General features: G+C 39.6%; 1 protein-coding gene across 17 annotated transcripts in view; it reads left to right on the top strand.

The window, feature by feature from the left end:
• Slc8a1 (solute carrier family 8 member A1) overlaps positions 1-18,401 on the top strand; it is a 328,175-nt gene extending 309,774 nt beyond the window's left edge. For all 17 annotated transcript variants that reach the window (XM_017798881.2, XM_017798880.2, XM_017798879.2 and 14 more), the window contains one exon: positions 14,969-18,401. In XM_017798881.2, the coding sequence (XP_017654370.1) occupies positions 14,969-15,345 (377 nt within the window). In that variant the 3' untranslated portion in view covers positions 15,346-18,401. The remainder of the gene's footprint in view (positions 1-14,968) is intronic.
• The last annotated feature ends 2,099 nt before the right edge of the window (positions 18,402-20,500 follow it).

Here is a 20,500-nt window from a genome sequence, read left to right as displayed (position 1 = left end):
GAGAGGCAAAGTAAGCCTAGGAGCCCCAGAAAGAGGCTGGCAGGTGTTGCAGGACCAGGGAAGCAGAGAGAGGTGAGGGCAGGGCCGGGTTCAGAGGCAGTACTCCTGGGGCCCAAGGAAGGCACCAAGCCAGTCCGGGTGAAAAGGGTCAGGAAGCAGCACTGGCTCCCCAGGTGTCTGGGGCCCCGAGACTAGGAATGGCAGAGGGCCCAAACTAGGAGTATAGAATGGCGAGGCGGGGGATGGAAGGGTGAATGTCGCTTAGGGAGTCCCGGCGCAGAGAGCTGCGCTATAGACTTACCCCAAGAGGCCTGAGGATAGTCGGACTGATGTTTTTAATAAATTCACTGAGTTATGTTCTCATTACTCTAACCCTGTTTGGGGGTATTTAATCACCCCAATAAGAACCCTCACAACCATTTGCAGTTCATCATGATTTCTTCCTCCATCCTCAAGCAAGCTCTAAGGCACTTTCTCACTCTGAAGTTCTGCCTTTTCTCAGTATAAATTGAACAAATTTTAATGAAAAAAAATTTGAGTTCTCTAATTGTGATTATACTTACTCTCATAGTACAGAAGGTTGAAATTTATCATGAATTCTTTAAGATTTCTAAATGATCTTTTCCTAAAAAATCTTTAAAGATCTTTACAACTCTATACATTGGTATTTTCCATCTTCGTTGTTTTATGCATCTGTGGATTTGGACGTCTTTAAAACAATCCCAAAACCTTCTCTCAAGTAATAATCTTAGCTCATATCTTATAGATTTCTAGGAGTAAAAATCACGCAGTCTAATGACAGCTAGACTCAGCCCTGAGGAATTTTAGGTTATTGCTGATGCTTAATTATATATAAAGTTGATGTCTCTGACCACTGCAGTTGTTGATCATAACACAGCATTACGGAGGCCAGTGTTATCATTTCAGCTTCTTATTCTCATCCATGACCCCAAAATGTCACCCTTTAGCTGCTTGCTGTTGTCCCCTGATCAATGCAAATCCATCACAGCCATTAGGAGAGAGAACAGAGGTCTTGATCTATTGATCAGGAGCCATGGACGTATCTCCCTGTATACAGAATGCCAGATCACTGCCAAATTCCTAAGACGAAGCATTGGTCTATAAGAAAACATAGCTTTATTGCCATGTGACAGGCACTGCATGCGCAACAAAATGAATTTAGCCTCTTTGGTATTTTTAGAAACAAGTGCAAATGCAATGCTAAGAGAATTTAAAAGGTACATTTTGCATGTTGCTGTAAAAGAATTTTCCTATCTTTGGGGTCTACTGCATAGTGTAAACATGAAGTCATGGTGGTGCTTGGTATTTATGCACAGTGCCAGCTGGAATGCCACTGTAGCTCCCCAGCACACAGAATGTGCATTCTGCCTCTTCCCAGGAATGAACCAGAACCTATATATGACTTGCTTATCCCCTGCTTCATTCTAAAAGAAATGAAATCCATAAAATGCCTTGCATGATGCAGCCACCTTCTCTAGCACATGATCCAAAGATGCTAAGTCAGTATGTGACCATATTTGATAACCTCCATTTTGCTTAACAAATGTAAATCCAATGCTTCATACACACAAGGAGAAGATAGCTTTTTTGGGTTCTATTATTTACCAGGAAATTGTATGTTATGTTTGTTTTCTTTTCCCCCTCCTCTGGAGCCCAGGGGGCTTTTTGGCATGGTCCCTCATAACTTGCAAGCTATTATTAGGTTATCATGGTAAAATATCATGAGTTGAGATTAAAAAACAAAAAAGCAGGACTTTTCTGTAATTCCAAGCAAAAATGATCCCCATTAGGGTCTGCAACCAGGCTCAGCAGAGGATTAATTATAGCTTGTCACTTGCAAATAGCAACTAACCATAAATGTACAAAACGATCCTGAAATGGCCTTCTCTGAAGGAGTCCATACATGCTGAGGCTTCAGATGGCTGGAAGAAGGCAAAAAGAGACCCAAAGCTAGCCTGCTTGCCAAGTAGGGAACTGGGACCAACGCTACTAAAGGTGGGTACATACTTGTTAAGAGGCGGTTCTAGAAACCTTGAGGGTGCTGCCTACCCCAAGCACGTGTGTTTCTGGAGTTCTGTGCTCAGGAAGGAAAGAGAAAATAACACGGAAGAAACTGCTATGAATATGCTTTCCAAAACCAAGTATTCTTGTCTTGAGAAGAAGGTGTCTCACCTCTTACATCTGAGCTGAGTCTATGGTGAATTTTTAGTCACAAGATGTTCAGCATGAAAAACTGTGAGGTTGTCTGACGATACCCATTATTAACTTGGAAGCCCAAACTGGTCTCTGGAACAATGTGGCATGCTGGGTCATGAAATCTCAAGTTGCCATCCCCCTACACTAGTCATAAAGCCATTCAAAAAGAAACAGACACCATTCTTAAAAGATATTAAAAGAAAGGAAGCAGTATGTAACAAGGCATAGGCATCAGGCCATGCTGAATCCCTTCCTTTCATTCATCATTTAACTCTTTCCCCACTGAGGATTAGGCACTATTTCACATTGGAGCAGTAAGAGAACATACAATAATCTCACAGAGTATGCACTCCATTTCAAGGAGACTGGGCTTAAAAGTGAAGATGGACATTGTTGAGAGGAAAACAAAACATGGGATAGTCCTTATGTGGTAGGTGAGGCAGCATTTTAATAGGGTGGGTAAATTCTATGCACTACTGATCTTTGACAACTTACACTTAATTAAACCTTTAGACTTCCCCTGCAGACTTACACAGGCAGGTTCTTCAGAACTATGGGAATGTGTTACTCGTTCTGGCCTTCCCATTCCACATGATGGTTTTGTTTGTGGTTTTCTTTTCCCTCTTGCAGCTGCAGCTCCCACTTCACTTCTACCATATCTGCTGTCCCCAGGGCCCTGGATTTTTCTCCCTAACCTCTCTTCTTCTCTTCAGTCTGAATATTCTAGGTTAACTATGGCTTTGAAAATATCCAAAACATGGTCCCACTAAGACAACAGTTCTTAATGATGGTTTCTTGAGGGTAGAGCATTTTACTTTAACACAAAAATTGTTTCAATAACAGTGACATCAGCATGGCTTCATTGACTAGAAAGTTCATTTACATAACTTAAACTCTTTAATATCCATAGCAGCTCTGAGAGTTAGGTAATATCGAGGATTATCAATATAACCCATGAACATGGGGTAAGATCAGGCAAGTAGATGAAAGATACTGTTTCCTCCCTGAAAAAACCATGGGGTAAGGCTATTGTGGGGAATAGCAAATCACATGACACCTGTGGAAGTGCTCTGGCAATGTCATGAATCTGTAAAATTAAGAGCTGTTTGCCAGCACACATTAGGTGTCTGGGGCTGTTGCGCTGTTTGGTAAAGAGACAGGGGAGTTCAGCTTCACAGCATATTTTGAGCATCTTGGTTAGAGCCTGAAGCCTTCTTGTGTATGGCATTTGCATTACAAATTACATCTCTAGTAAGAGCCCAAGCACAATGCTGAAAGATGTGGGTATTATGTCTCTTTCTCAAGTATCTCAAGGGCACAAACCTCTTAACAAGTCTGTAAAAAGTATTTGTCAGGTTAAGTGAATATGCAAATCAGTTTTGTGTATTGAGACCAATAAAACATGGTTGGCAAATAAAATATAAAGTAATATAACACAAAGTAGGAAATGAAGCAGTGAACAGGCACGATTGGAAAAATGGAAGACAGACAGCTTCTCATCACAGCTCGTCCTGAGCAAACTTGCTCATAGATAAAGTTACTTTTAAGATCTTGCTACTCATTCCATCTGGTGATACATAAAATCCCAGCACAGAGGCAGAGGCAAGTGGAATCTCTGAGTGCAAGGCCAGCCTGGTCTACATACTGAGTTCCAGACCAGCTAGGGCTTCAAAGCTAAATAGAAAAACCAGCTCTGTTTTTTTTTAAAAAAAAATAAAATAAAAAGATCTTGCCCCTCCTGATGACTTACCTGGACATATGCCGTTTCTAAATCTGTGTTCCAGACCAGGCCCTGATGGCCAGGATACCTCTTCTTCATGTCTTACACTACCCCCTCCTCATCCTTTACACATTTTAAAGGCACTTATTCTGTATGTTATATGTCTAACACCTTCCAAATCCCTAGTTTAGCTCTAGGCATTTAAGCCAACTTTGTGCAACCCCCCCCCCAAAAAACAGAAAAAAAAGCTGAAATGCAACCCCCCCATTCCTTCTCAGGTAGACATTTTTGTTGTTTGTTGAGACAGGATCTCACTGTGTAGCGTCACTCTGGCTAGGTAGATCAGGCTGACAGACTGACCTCAAACTCCCAGAGATATGCTCGCCTCTCCCTCCTGTGTGCTGGGATTAAAGGACTGTGCCACCATACCCAGGCCTTATGAACCTATTTTTAATGCATATATTTATTATTAAGACTTTTAATAACATGAGGTAGAAAATATTATAAAGCTGTGAAAAAAGTATATAATCTGACCACTCCTTAACATTCTTATGTCTGTCTTTCAAATTTTAAGTTTCTATAATGTTTAAATAAGTTGGGAAAAATATGCATACATACACATCACATATTGACCCACAGTTTTTAATATTTTATTATTTTTTTAATTTTATGATTATGAATGCATTGCCTCCATGTATGTAAGTGCACCCATGTCATGCAATACCCAGGGAGGTCAGAAGAAGGTGTTGGAATCCTTGGAACTGGAGTTACAAACTGTTGTTAGCCACCATGTGGGTGCTGGGAATCGAACTCAGGTCCTCTGCAAAAGGGGGCAGTGCTCTTAACCACTAAGCCATCTCTCCAGCCCAACCCACACTTTTTAAGTGAACTGCTCTTAGATATGGTCACATGGCCTGTTTGTCACCTAACAGTGTGTCATGGACACTTTTCTTATATAGTACCTTTACATCATGATTTTAACAGCTGTAAAGTATTACATAAAATTACAATTTATTTTATCAAACATATTAGACAATACAGTTTTTAATAATTTTTCATTAATATAAACTGCAAGGACCAAGTCTTTATATAAACTTTTATGCCTATAAAAATTATTTCTAAATTCTTAGAAACAGAAGATCTGAACCAATGAGCTTCAGAGCTCTTGGTTTTCCATGGAGCCTCGTGCTCTTCTTACCTCAGACAGTTAGGTATTCTTATGTAGGAATAAGCTAATGAGGGAATTCCACACCACATCACAGCAAGGTGAGAGTCACATAGGAAATAATCAGAACCTTTTAGCATCCCCACAAGTGCACCTGTACCTGTCCTTAAGTGTTACTTGTCCCCCACCTCCTGCCTTTCCCTTAACCCTCCCTCTTCCTTTCCACCACCCCGCAGTTGGATTGAGATTGTATACACTGACATTTTCTGTTCACTGAGTTGCCTCTATTTGGTTATTTTAAAGAGTATTCATATTTATCTGAACTTACAATGGACAAAGCAACCCATTCAAAAAGAGACTGTGTGTGGAATAAATAATTGGGTAAATATTCCTAGGACAGAGGAGCATGCTGGGTGTCTTTAGTTTATTGTTTAGAGCCACAGAATCAATCATTATAGTATAATTGAGCTGACCAGAAGTTTCATCAAAATCCACTAAGGCCACCTATTGATGAGAAAGAGTTTGGGGCATGTCTCTACTATAAGGTGTCTGCCAGAGCCTCCTATTTAACTCTGGCTCTATCAAGACATCTAGCTCCAAAGTACATATATTTTCCCATCTCTAGAAAAGGACTTGAAGAGGAGATCATCTGAGAGCATTCAACTAAGAGATAGGTTTTCCCAGAAACATAACAGAGCATAGAAGAAAAGAAAGCAGATGTCCATCACAGGGATGGAGGATGGGAGAACTGAGACTGGAGTAATGGACTGGGCACAGGTCTGTGCAGGAAGCATTGATTGTCTTTGTCTTTGCATAGGAAGTCAGTTTCTGCATCACAAACCATCTGTAGAGGGAAATGCTGACTGACACAGCTGTGTATTTAGCCCCACATCTCCCTCTTTTTTCTTTTCAAAATTAGCCAAATATTGCCAGACTAAATCCTACCTTTTTTTTTTTTGCTCTCATAGACTTGGTGAATAAAGTTCTATTATAAAAGTAATAGAATCATATTTTGAAAGTAGAAATATCAAAAACTTGGTGCTGTTTTAAAAATAGTTTACTCACATTATTTTTACGTACCACAGAAAGACAATGCAAATGTGATCCAAGAGAAGCCAGGAACTTAAAGAATAAAAAATTTACTTTGGTATCAGTTACTGCTATCTGCCTGAAAGATTAGAGGGTCTTCCATTTAAGTAGCTCTCTCTTAATCTGTTTCCAATCCTTTTTAATATAGCATTTTGCTTAAGAAGCCAAGCTGATATTCCTACAGAAAAGGATTTTATTCATTTTCTTTCAAATGATCAGCCACTTTAAGATCCTGTAGTACAGTTGGCAGAGAACAGGATAAAGATTCCTTTTATTTTCTTTGAGTCCGTTCAAATTTAAGATGTGTCCATGGTCTAATCTTGGTCACTGCCATGTGAGCTGGTGATTAAGAAATCTAGACCCCAGCCAGGGTCCTGCTTGTTTTGAACTGAACCCTAGCTTTTATTGGTGGTATTACTTTGAGCAAATTTCTTATGCTCTATACTTTAGTTTACACATCTATAAAATGGGCCTAGTAATAGTGTACACATGCGGTTGTACTGTCTACTAATGAGAATTCACATATACTTAACCTAGTGAAGCCCAATAAATGCTCACTCTTGGCTTTGTCACCACCATCCTGTGTGGACATCATAGCCAGAACCATGTTCTCCCACATTCCTAACAAAGACTACTAACCATAGCTAGTAACACATTACTAACAAAAACCATAACCTCCTTGAAGGAAAACTTCAATAAAAGATCATAACAATTTCACTTAATTTTCATTAGTGAAAAAAATGAATTCTGAAAACAACCAGAGGTAACATTTTCTGGAACTATCAACTTCCCAGGTATCATGTTAAGCCTTTTTGTATTATATCTTAACAGCACACACAAATGGACGCATATTTTCCCTATTTACAGATGAGGTATCAGAGGCCTATGAGGTTAGTTAGCCTAAGGGATGATAACTTAGTACATGGAAAATGAAAGCAGGACCAGATCTTTCTCCACAGCTTGGGCTCCTTATTACCAAAACTGGATTATACAGATCAGCATTTTTAGGACCAGTATTCCTCAGTACCAATAATAGCTACCTACAGAATAGCACAGACCCAGATGAACAGATTAGCTACCTACCTTAGCCTCAGTTTACTCAATATCTCAATGACCATGAGAACCAGTAAAGGATAACATGGTCATTATCCAGCTGCCTGTCTACCAGGTTCAACCAGAGCCAAAAAACCTCTCCCAGATCAATCGGTTTCATTTCTCTTACTTATCAAGCACAAATTGGAACTTCTACCACTGTAATTTACATAAGGCATTTTTATTTTATTCAGTAAAAAATAGAAGTCAAAAGTGACGTCACCGGGCTGTAAGTATGCATATTCTAGTCTACTCCGAACACTCATTACTGTCTGGAGTCAGTCAGTGAGGAAGGTTCCTGCTTTTCTCCCCACTAGGCTAGTTTGATCATGGGTTTCCTCAGAACCAAAGTAAGGAGGGAGGGAGTGAACAAGAAATTAAATATGTAAAGCAATTTCCATTCCCCAGAATCACCAGACTCCTGTAAAAGACTCGGGATGGGGCTGGAGAGATGGATCAGTGTTTAAGAGCACATATGCTCTTGCAGAAGACCTAGGTTCAGTTCCCATGTTGGGAGGGCGGTCATAACCACCACTCAAGCTCAAGGGGATCCCACTCTGCTGGACTGTGCATGTACTGCACTCATGTGCATAAATCCACACATACACACACATATACACATAATTAAAGAAATAAAAACTTTAAAAAAATAGAGGCTGGAGAGATGACTCAGCTGCTAGGAGCACTGACTGCCCTTGCAGAGGACTCAGGCTCCATTCCCAGCACCTACATGACAGCTAACAACCATCCATAACTCCAGTTTCAGGGACTCTGATGCCCTCTACTGACTTTTGTGGGCACTCAATGGCACAGATTCACCTACCTACATGCAGACAATATACTCATACACATAAAATAAAAATAATAAATAAAATAAAATAAATTTAAATTAAAATAAAAAGTTCAGGACATTTATTGGGCAGCAGCAACAACAACAACAAAAAATAGAACCAGGGATTTTTAGTAAATTTTATTAAATGCCATGATCCTAGGAGTTCCGGCGAGGGAACCTCAGCTCTCCAGCATCTGTGAACATGGCACTAAAAGTTTTGTTTGAGATTTGTTAGGTTGGAAGACTGTCATTTTCTCTTAACATGTGTCAAACTCTAGTTTGGAAAGATGTACAAATAATTTCTCTTCTTTTTCTTCTATATTTTGTGTTCCTGAAGAAAAAACTATTATTTTTCTCTTTGAATTGGCATTTCTGTGAGCTTGCAATATAGCAGAATTTCAGGTACATAGTAGGAAATCTAACTCTTAGGAGTACCTTTGCAAAATGCATACATTCAAATTAACACATTAAAATGAAAAATAATTTGCCATTTGATAGCAAGTGTTTCCCTTTTGCTGATTACATGTCCATCCTAGCCATCTGGTAGAACCTTTTTTCTGTATTCTAGCAGAGATACCATTGTCTTTACAGGGAGGAAAAAGCCAGGATTGTGAGGAATGGGTCTCAACCTGGCTGTGGAAGCTTTAAAACAGTCTGTTGCTGAGGCTTCACCCCAGATCAATGAAGTACAAAGTCAGGGAAGGACCAAACAAGCTGCTCTTTCCAAAAGCTATCAGCTGATTCCAAGTTGCAGTTAAGGCTAGAAATGGCAAGCAAGTGGCTGGGGCTTTGACCCGCCAGCATGGGTCCTGGAGCTTTAACCTGTTTCCTTCACTTCTAGAAATGTGTCGTGACATTGCCTCTATTTCTTTTTCAGAAGGACAACTTTTATGGGCAGTGTTTTTCCCTTATTCAGTTTTTACAACCCCTTCTCTAACTCATCATTAATGAATTAAACTTCAGTAATTCTTTAATTTCTGTAACTCCACTTGGAGACCAAATAGGGATTGCTTTCATGTGAACAGGTGTGGGAAGGGTATTTCCATATTGATTTGGGTAAATAGCTGTTATAACCCAAGGCCAAACCTATAAGGCCCTCCAATGAGAACAGAAAAATAAGCACCTGAATAAACCATTTCTGTGTGAATTCCACAAGAACCAGGCAGAAGAGCACAGAGAAGGGAGCAAAGGATGGGGGGAGGTGGGGCATAAATATCATTTTATCAGCCCCTGCCTTAGCCATTTGGAAGATTAAGGACTTTATCAGGAGATCTCTAATGTCTTTTGATGATTTGGGTTTTATGAAAGTTTCAAAATAAGGATCTCTTTAATTTTAAAGAATATTTTATATCACATTTAAAAGCACAAGACTGTGAGGCTAGAGAAATGGTTCGGCAATTAAGAGCACTTGCTGTTCTTGTAGAGGACACAGAGTCAACTCCTAGCACCCTTCTGGTAGCTCACAACCACCTGCAATTCCAGTTACAAGGAATCAGACACACTCCTCTGGCCTCTGCAGGTACTCGGCACATACATAACGCGCATGCTACATGTAGGCACAACACTTATGCACATAGAAATAAATATGTCTTTAACAACAGAGTTATTAAGTCTTTTTTGAAGGGTGTTACAGTTCCCCCAAGAGTTTAGACACATAAGAAGGGTTTCCAATAATTATGAATTCTCCAGCTCTGTCTTGTTATAGAAATAAATAATAGTATTAAAGCCTCATTAGATTCCACTCATGGTGAATCAGTCCATTCAATCCTATGAAATAGATTATCTTTCTACTTTATCTTCTCTCAGAAATGGCTCCAGAGTCCAGTTAATTTACATAGATCTCATCCCCCCACTCCACTGGTCTTTCAATGTAGCTATGCTAAAATTTAAAAATAAATAAATAAATAAATAAGGGCATTGCATAACTCACAGTGAGAAGAGTTACAGCTAGCCAGCCCCAGCACCTCCACCAAGCCCACCCAAGTTGTTTTATGAGCAAACTGACCATCATATCTGGGTCATCAGTGTCTCCATGAGAAACCAGTTGCTCTCACTTCTGATTGGTTAAACAACAGCATCAAATCCTCCTATTATAGCCCCACATTGTGGCACTGGAACAATTCCCCCCATTTCTACATCTTAGAACTGTGGTTCTCTACCTTGGTAAGACACTTGTTAAAAGGCATCTTCCTGATTCTCTTCCCTACAGAGTCAGAGTGAGTCAGCCTAGAATGGAACTCAAATATACATTTCAGTAAATGAGACTTTCCATGTATTTTTGATGCCAATAGTGTGCAACCATTATTAAAACTGAAGATTGCCTTTGAGACAGAAGTCCTTCTGCCCACATTTATACTGTGGCTTCCCTCATGGAGGTAAACAACTGCTCAAGTCAGTGGAAGTTAATAACTTTGTCAACATTTCTTATCTAATATTAAAAGGTAAAAGGTTACAGTGTGCAGTTTAATTTCATAAAAACTGACACAGATTGATTAATGCAACATCGTCGGGTCTGTCTCTTCCTAGAATCTTCAGATACTTGCAATGGAAAACAGCTGTCCTACAAAAACTCCTACAGAAAGAGCACCAAAAGCATATATACAGATTTAATACACTGATGTATTAAATATGTGTATTAAATTGTGGCAGACCCAAACAATAGAGAGAAAGAATTTTCAGGGTCCTCTAAATTCGTTTTTAATGATGAAACTGGAGATGGAAAAAAAAAACTTGCAAAAGAACCTTCAGATAGTTGGAAAGACTGAGGGATCTCCCTGGTGAAGTTTCTCTCACTTTGATACCATGAAACTCTGGACATCTTGGGCTATGTCTTAGATGGTCAGTAATATGTACATTTGAGGAAAAGCAACCATGTCTCCATCACATGGTTGGAGCTCAGAAAAATAGCTCCTCAGCACAAATCACTTCAGAACTGGGCAGTTGTGTTCAAGGCATGCCTAGAATAGAGAGTAAGATGAGCCCGCCGAGGAGAAGCCTTTTGAAGTATAACACAGAGACCTGTGTCTGACCTGTGACACTGTGTCCATCTGTAGGAGAGCTATTTAAATCTCATTCCGTAAGTAGCTATAAAGTTGAAGAAATCCAAGTTATAAAATAATTCCTCTAGAAAAGAAGAAGGTATTATTCTTGTATACTGATCAGATGACTTGCCCAAGATCATATAAAGTAAACTTGAAACAGACCTACAGAGAACAGTTATGGCCTAACTTTGTGATATGTGACTTAATTCCAGTCATGCTGCCTCTAGGTAAAATCTTTCCTCTGACTGATTTACAGTCATACGTACTAAGAAAACAGGACCAAAAGTCTGAGATTTTACAACTAACCTAAAATTGCTTAGAGCTCAAAGTGGGAGTTAAGGCAAGAGTGACCACGAATAGCTGGACTAGAGGGTGCACGAAGGGAATCAGATGCATACAGTTGTCAGTGCATCTGAATTTAGAGATCTGATTCCTCCATCTTCGTATTTGATGAGCCAGCCTCTGAACATGATTACATTCCTTCCTGAGACCAAGGCAGAAGTTGGTTCTTGGATTTTACTTTGGACAGGAGCAGTTATCTTGCTTAAACTCAATCAGGTTGCAGGCTTAACGTTCAGGGTAGGGCTTAGCAATCCCTTACATATGGTGTGGGATGTGTTTCTTGGTGTACAAAGAAGCAAAGTGGCAACAGAAGGTAATCTGGGGAGACCCTATCACACTTCATTTGGATACTAGAATTATCACTATCAGTGTTAAGGTAAATGGGTTGGATTGGCATGTATTCCTACAATTTTACATAGCTTTTGAATTTAAAATGAATATATAATCCATGGAAATAAAATCTACCAGACTCAAAGAGGCCCAGAACATGTTTTATTTATGTGTAACAAGCTAGTTATTTTAGTTTTTAATTGTTAGGGACTCCAGAGAAAGGCATTTGAAAATAGGAACCTGTTGTTACAAATCAAAACATTCATGCAATATTCACATAAACAGGCTATTGAAAAAAAATTACATTGAGTGGAAACTGCCATAGACTTAGTATGAATGTACTGGTAGAGGTTGCCATTCAGAGAATGGCGACAGGGCACCCAGGTAGCAATTTTCTGGGCACCCTGTATCAGAGGAGGGGAACTGGCCTATCACCTGTTCCTGCATTATAGAGAAAAGTCTCCCACCAACTCTGCCGTCCTACCTCATGTGACCAGCCATCTGTCACCATCAGACAGTGCTAGCAGCCACTTCAGATCAGAACAACAGCTCAAGGCATCCTGGGCAGCAGCTCCTCCACTCTAAGCTGCTTTATCTCTCTCTGGACTCTCATTTCTTAACTTCTTTGTTCCCCTGCACTGTCTGCCCTTGAAGAAAAAAAACACAAAAACTTCTTTGAGACTGTAGCAGCAGCTCCTAATAACTCTTAATAATGAAATACCAAGAACATTAAGATTTGTCTGGCTTTGCTTTGGCTCACCAGTTTCTGAGGATCTTGATCAGGCTGCAATGAGTGATGAAGAAAGCAGAAGGCAGCTCAAATCCAGGAGGTGGATTATCAAACTGCTTGTGCCTTCTCAGTCCTGCCCCCCTTGATACAGAGAAGGCCATTTAATGATAACCTGCTTCAAAGTTTCTGAGTAGAAGGATTAGAAAACCATTAAATGAACTAAGAGGAATGCAACCTTTACCCTTCCTGGGAAGGGTAATGTGGTGTGGACTAGGAATGGACTCTGAAATCAGGCTTGGCATGAAAATTCCTTTCTGCTGTTCAAGACCCTATCTAAGAGGCATAAAATAAGGAGGTCACAGATTCTAAAACTGCAAAAAGGAATAATGACATCTGGTCCATAAGCTTGTGAAATAGTTAATGAGAATATGCATCCAGCCTTCTTAGCACCCTGGCATGGAACAACCAGGGTTTGTCTTCATTTCTTGTTACAGAACAGGCATAAAATCTGCATCTATCACAGACAATGATCAAAATCAATGAGATGAGCCCTCAGGAATGACCAGCTCCTCTTTAGAAAGCAGATGATATAGCAAGTGCAGTAGGCTCTGGTTAGCCTCCATAGCCTTCTCCTCTATCATAAAGCAGTGAATATACAGGATGATATAAACATGAAGGCTTTACCATTCCCATGGAAGTTTATTCAGTGAGGACATTGATAATAGAATAGAGCCGAGAGAAGAAACTGATTCAAATATCCCATGTCTCTCTGCTGTTCAGAGCAGGTAAGATCGAAGCTGATAGGCCGATAACACTCACCATTGCTCACTTTGCAAATATGAATTCAATATAACTGTTATCAACCTCTCGCGTAAACATACTGTTCATGGTACTCTATAAAGATAAATGAAGCAACTTTATTTTTATGTTTCAGTGTGTGTGGTGTGTGTGTTGGGGTGCATGTATATCATGGCATGGGTGTAGACGTTGAAGAGAACTTTCTAGAGTTAGTGCTTTCCTTCAATTTTTATATAAGTTTCAAGGATGGAACTCAGGTTGACAGGCTTGTGCAGCAATCACCTTTATCCAGAAGCCATCTTACCAGCCTGGAAAGAACTTTGATGTCAGAAACTAAGAATCACATAAAAAAGAAACTGAATACATTAATGATTAATAAGTATGCCTATGTCACATTCTGCCCCAACTTTTAAAATAATCTAGATTGCTCTGTTTGTATTGTCTTTGAAAAACAATGCAGAGCTAGCCTTGCCAAGAAACATAAACAGCATTTTGCATATTATAGTCCAGCTGAAAAACAGCAGTGAAAATGGGTATCAGGAGCCCCACTTCACAGATGTGGAATTGAGACCCACCCAGGTTCATAGAGTTCATTGTAAAGAGATGATTTGAAATCTCTGTATTCCACCCATCAGTAAGTATAAGTTATTTTTTTTCAAAGCCCTTTCCCTTTAATGAGTCATGATTTTCCTTGTCACAAAAAGACATAGTCAGGATTATTGGTTAACAAGAGCTTTGAGGATGCTCATTGGTATCTATGGCACAGTGACAGGTAAGGTGGCACATTGAACAACCATGCATCTTAAAGACAGAAGGCAGGAGCTCACACCTCACCATGGTTTCCTTAGCTGTGTGACGTGGCACTCATTACTTAGCATTTTTCAGCCTAATTTCCTGGCCTTATAGAATTGTTATCACAATCAATACCATCATATAGTTGAACCTACTTTCCTATTCATGAGACTCTAGGCAAATGTCAGCTACTATTATAGTCTATTTCTTTTGAGTCCTGGTATTGACTTGTTCCTGATTCTTTGGAAATCCCTCCCAACACCTTAACTTTCTCATTTGTAAGCAATAGTTGCTAATACAGCATTTTTTTTTGTACTACCCTCCAGTAGCCTTTTCAACCTGTAGTGACCTAGAAATCTTTTGGGATGCAGTTAAAATAAATTCCCGGACTCCAGGATTACGACTAAGAACAGCTGAATGGAGCCTTGTAATCTTCTGTGTTTTGAAGGACCCCATTGGATTCTGATATAGCTGGGCTGTGAAACTTCTAAAAAAATAAAAAATTAAAAATTAAAAAATTAAAAAATACTCTGCCATGCAAGCTCAGCACACAAAGAACTATGGTGTCTGTGGATAAAGAACTTGGCTAACATCACTTCCTCTACCACTAATACAGCCAGCACCAAACCCTTGACTCCTGATATCTGTGTCTTGTTCTTTTGACCTTAAAACTGATTCAAAGAAATACAGAAGTCTGCTGTGGGTCACTGGGAGTACACTCGGGGTTTGATTCTAGACTGCACAGGGAAACTCCCAGCAGTCCATGGGTATCTGTAAAAGGTTAATTGAGTGTCATGGCTTTTCTCTTCTTTCTCTGCAGACACTTTTGCCAGTAAAGTGGCAGCCACCCAGGACCAGTATGCAGATGCATCCATAGGCAACGTCACTGGAAGCAACGCGGTGAATGTCTTTCTGGGAATTGGTGTGGCCTGGTCCATCGCTGCCATCTACCACGCAGCCAATGGGGAACAGTTCAAGGTGTCTCCTGGCACACTAGCTTTCTCTGTCACTCTCTTCACCATTTTTGCTTTCATCAATGTGGGGGTGCTGCTGTATCGGCGGAGGCCAGAAATCGGAGGTGAGCTGGGTGGGCCCCGGACTGCCAAGCTCCTCACGTCCTGCCTCTTTGTGCTCCTGTGGCTCTTGTACATTTTCTTCTCCTCCCTAGAGGCCTACTGCCACATAAAAGGCTTCTAAATGAACAAGCAGATATAGTAAATTTATATATACATATATAAAACAGAAAATTATGTATAATGAACAGAGGAAACTGACATTTGTCATTGTTCACTTTCGCGCTGATGGAATCCAGCTGCAAGAGCATACTCTGTACCAGGGCGGAAGTCAGAAACCATCACCTCTTTTTCCCCAGGCATCATCGTGTTGAACAAGGCATGGAGGCAGGGCCATCTTGTAGCTCAGCCTAGAAAGACTGTGCTCTCTCCAAGTTCATAAATGGGTCATGCTTTGATTTGCTTTCTTGATTTAATTTTTTATTTTGTTTTGTTTTTAATAGGGTTGGGGAGGTGGCTGATGGTTAGCTTTTGCTTTTATTTTTGTTTTGTTTTGTTCAGAGCATCGGGATCTTACTTCTTATGAGAGGTGGTGATCCAGCCAAAGTAGATAGGCTTGGGATAAATATTGAAATCATTAAGATTCTTTCCTCGCCTCCTCCAAATGCTTTAAACATTACTTTGGATTAAGAACAATCTGGGCGTGGAAGAAGAAAGATGCACATCTTCACTCTGTAACCACATTGTATGCTAACCTCGGTAATGTGAGCAAGCAGAGGTGGAGCTGCCTCCAGGAAGACGCGTGGAAAAAGTGATGGCTCTAGATGTAGGCTGATGCCTAAGGATATGCTGCCTGGCACTCTTGTTCAACAGGTACAGGGATAATGTGCCTAGATTCCCGGGAACATGCAGAACCCTTTAGTCCTTATCTCTTCAGCTCTAGACTGTGATTAGCAAGGCCCTTATTCCTTCCAGCCCAGCTAACTCCCCTGATAGCCCATCCCCAACCTTCTCCTCCTGCCTACCCATCCTTCTCCAGGCAAACAGGAAGACTAATCCCACTCAAATAGTCCATCATCCTTTCCATCTGCATCAACATGTGTCCAGGTCCCATGTTGCTGTTGCCTGGGATGGGCCATCAGTTTTTATTTCAGAGGCATCCACAGCTTGCACAGTCCTGTTCCTGTCATGACTGAACATTTGCTCCTCCTTCATGTGCCTGTTTGGGAATGTTGTTGTGATACCCGTTACACAGTGCATGGATGAAAACAAATAAAACAAAGCAAAGCGTATATCTGTATATAGTAGAGTATAGCAAATACTGTTCTCCCATCAGCAATGTTGATTGGACATTGAAGACACAAGTGAGTTTTCTTTTCACCTGAGTTGTTACTTTTGTGTTGTTACTGACTTGATTATTAATAGGGATAAAAGAAGACAATGGCTTATCATTCATGAATCTGCATGCTGATTTCTAAGAAGCAATAACTGTCATGTGGAGGATAAATTAAAGTTATGGAGAGGATAGCAGGCAAACTACAAAGATGTTCACGGAATAGTAGCCATGTAGAATGCATCATAAGCCTCTAAGAATCACCCATTAGTTCAGGAAGGCTGAAGAGAAAGGCACTGGAGAGATGTGGGTGCTTTCAATGTGCCTGGATTTTTAAAGCCACCATTTCCATGCTACCCCTTCCCCCAAAGTATTTATTGCACATCTGCTCTGTCTGGCACAGGCGCTAGATCGTGCTAGTTCATTTTATTTTTTTACGTAGAAGGCTGTTTTGAGCCCTATGTCATTCACTTTCCAGTCTAGAACCCCTGAATTCATCAGCAACAACTGAGTGGACAAGAAACCAGTGTGATCAATGGGCCTTTAGAAGTTGGTCTTCTTTATGTATTACTGAAAGGAAAGGATTCAGTAGGACTGCAAGATCACACTGGGGAGTTTTTAACACTTTGAAAAGAACAGCTCTTTCTATTTAAAAATACCAAAGAGAAAGGATAACCCAACGTTCCAAAATAGTGATTCCATTAATGAGGGAAAATGCAATGGTTTTGCCCACCCCACAGAGACTTCTCTTGAGGTATCTCTGGCCCTCTGAATTGATTTTAAGATGCTTAAGAAATAAATGTTGCTGAAACTTATTTTCTTCTTCCACTCGGTGATCATAACCATTTTTTATTTGATAAACATTTAGTGACTGAGTGAATAATTAAATGTTGGTTGCCCATTTAAAAGTTCAGGTAAGTGCTGCCCCCTGGGAGTTGTACAGTGACCAAGACAGCCTAGACATCTGCCCGCAGGGGAGTAAGACAATGAATATAATTACTGTTCCAGGAGTAAGAGTTAATACAACCATGGTGAAGCAGTTTTATCTTGCAAGCAAAAAATAATTCTGATCTCTTTTTAACATAATCACATTAAAATTGTACAGCAAAAACAGTTGTCCAAATATCCAAGGTTTTCCTTAAGAGAATGTAAAACAGCTTTGGCCAACTTGCAGATATACTCATCATCCTACTTTAGACCAAGAAAGGCAACCATGGTGTTGAACCAAGTCGCTGAGAGGTTCCGTTAACCTGTGTTTATCTATGTGGCAATGGCACTTGCTGGTAACTGCCCCTGATCTCACATGGTCCACCAACGTTAGTAACTCCTTAGGGGCACATTCTAATCCATTCTTTTTGGGGTTTTTTGTTTTTAGAGTTAAAAAAAATGGAAAGGTAGCATAGATATACCAAGTAAATATAGTCAAGGGATATAAGTTGTTTAAAAATTAGAAAGATTTGCACTCATTTTTAGCCATATTTTAAATGTTAATAATCCCGTAGTGAATTTTCGCAGAGAACTTCAAGAAAGCCTTGCTGTTGGTCAATTTCAATTTCAAAGCTTTTCGGTTCGTTCACCTTTTCAATTTTCATGCTTAGGGAAAATATGATTCTGGTTGTTCAGGGTTGTTATTAATTATTATGTGTAAAACTGTTTCATTTTTTGTTTGATTGTTTTATTTTGTGTGTATTGTGCACGGCTTTAGGGGGAGGGCACTAGCAGTGGTGTTCCTTATAAATGGTACACATTATTGACACAGAAAAATAAAGTTTCTAATTGTTTCTGATTTAATCACCATGACACAGCATATTCTGTCCTGTATAATGTTTCCTTTCCTCATTGTCATCTAGTTCATTCTTGGTTGTTTGTTTTCACGTTTTGAAGAAATAAAGACCAAAAAGGTTTTATTGTGCAACTGGTAACCTCATCTGAAAGAAAGTAGCCACCAAGGATTCAAGCTCTTGCAAATGACCCCCTTTGGTCATGGAATGTTCTCTTTTAAATTTCCCAAGAGCAGCACAGAGAGCCAGGATGTTTGTCTGTCTGTGATGCTGTGAGAAACATGGGGGTACACCTCCCCTTCACCTTTCCTTATAACTCTATCTTCTACCTTTCTGCACCCACGAACATGAATTGAGAAACTGCTACAGGTCAGGCAACTTTTAGTGTGCACTGTTTTATATCAAATTATGCAGTCCCAATAAAACTGATTACCAGAAACATAGTTACCTCTAAAGAGACACAGGTAAATTGCTCACTTAGCATCACATGTTGTAATTCTTTTTTACTCCTCTTAGAACTTTTGCTTTATGTTAATAATTTCTGACCCTCTGTCTTATATAATTTATTGACTTGATATTGCACAAAATCAAAAGCACATAAGAAGAGTTGATGCCAGAAATGGAATAAGAATTTGTAGGGGAGATAAAAAGAAACCTCTTAATATACTAGAATCTATGTACTCGCTACATGTAAATGATACTTTATTCATCTGATTATTAAAATTTTCCATAGAACTCTTCATCATATTATGTGGTCATGTGTGACACACTTTCAAATGTCAAGGAAATAAGGCACAATTTAAATGTTCTCCCTAAATAAAACAATTGATATGTCTCCTGGATATCAATCCTCAGGTTTATATAAAATTAATAGCTAGTATTTAAGTGATCCAGTGGTACCTTTGACTATTTAATAGGCATTAACCAAATTTTCTGAGTGACTCTCAAGTTCTTATGAGAAAATGTTAATTTGTTTGATGATCCTTATACAATTCCTCCACCAGTGAAGATTTTATAGAACCTTGTTTTCTGTGGTTTGTATTATCAATGCACTAAATTTTTGTTGTTGTTGCTTTTCAAATATAAAATTAAACTTCCACTTTGCTGTTAGAAACAAGCCTAGAGAGATTGACAAATGTCCCTTACCTGATGTCATACCATCTAGGACGTGACCTCACCAGTAATGAAAGCTCACCATCCCCTCTGCTTTTTTCCACACTAGGCTCGTTCCATTAGAGACTCTACAGCTCTCACATTTCTGATCTAAATCTATCAAAACGAAGCTAGAATGAATGGTTTGCTCTGCATTCATCCGAGAGCTTTATGGAAGAACTTGGATTTGTTTTTCTAGGAGATGATGTAACCCTGTTTTCTAGGGCAAATCAGCTCCATTAAGACTTTTCTCAGTTTCTTAGCTGGAAATGTGGAGTCTCTTTTGATTTTGATTTCCGTTTTCTGACCTCGGACAGCTACATCCAGAGTAAGTCCTGGGTACACTTTCATGACCGCAGAAGCATTTGGTCATTTCATGATTGACAATGTACAATTCATAGTAACTTACCACCAGCATCCATCTTTTGTAACAACGATCAGTTCTTTGGCTAAGACATTCTAGCTATTGGTGAAACTGGCAGAAATAAGTGTGAATATCAACTGATAAATAAGTGGGTGGGTCATATAGAAAAGACATGCAAAAATCCCATTTATCTTTCTGAGGATGTATGTTATTATGAATGTATTCACTAGCTTGTGCTCATATCTCCCTAGAGATTTCTTATGATGGGTTGTGGGTTTTTACCATTCTTTTCAAACATTATGTTTTGCCATATTCATTGTTCCCACATCTTCCAGCACACTACAAAGGTTGTGTAGTCCTGATGGCATTCTGCTGCCTCCAAAGACAGCCTGAGGAAGACAGAAAACTGAAATAGTTAAGTATTTCATTCTTTAAAAAAAAAAAAAAATTATACAGCCAGGCGTGGTGACGCACGTCTTTAAACCTGGGTGGCAGAGGGAGGCAGAGGCAGGTGGATCTCTGTGAGTTCAAGGCCAGCCTGGTCTACATAGTGAGTTCCAGGACAGCCGGGACTACAGAGAGACCCTGTCTCAAAAAGATCAAAAAAAAATTATACAATGCTTTTAGTGCATTTACATTGTGACTGTTACAAGATATCATGGTAAAGGGGATCACCATCTCCCAAAGCAAAGAATGTCCTTCCTATAGA

This window comes from Nannospalax galili, unplaced genomic scaffold (genome assembly GCF_000622305.1).
Source record: "Nannospalax galili isolate Female #2095 unplaced genomic scaffold, S.galili_v1.0 scaffold257, whole genome shotgun sequence".
Taxonomy (NCBI): Eukaryota; Metazoa; Chordata; class Mammalia; order Rodentia; family Spalacidae; genus Nannospalax; species Nannospalax galili.
This window is presented reverse-complemented; position numbering and strand designations above follow the sequence as displayed.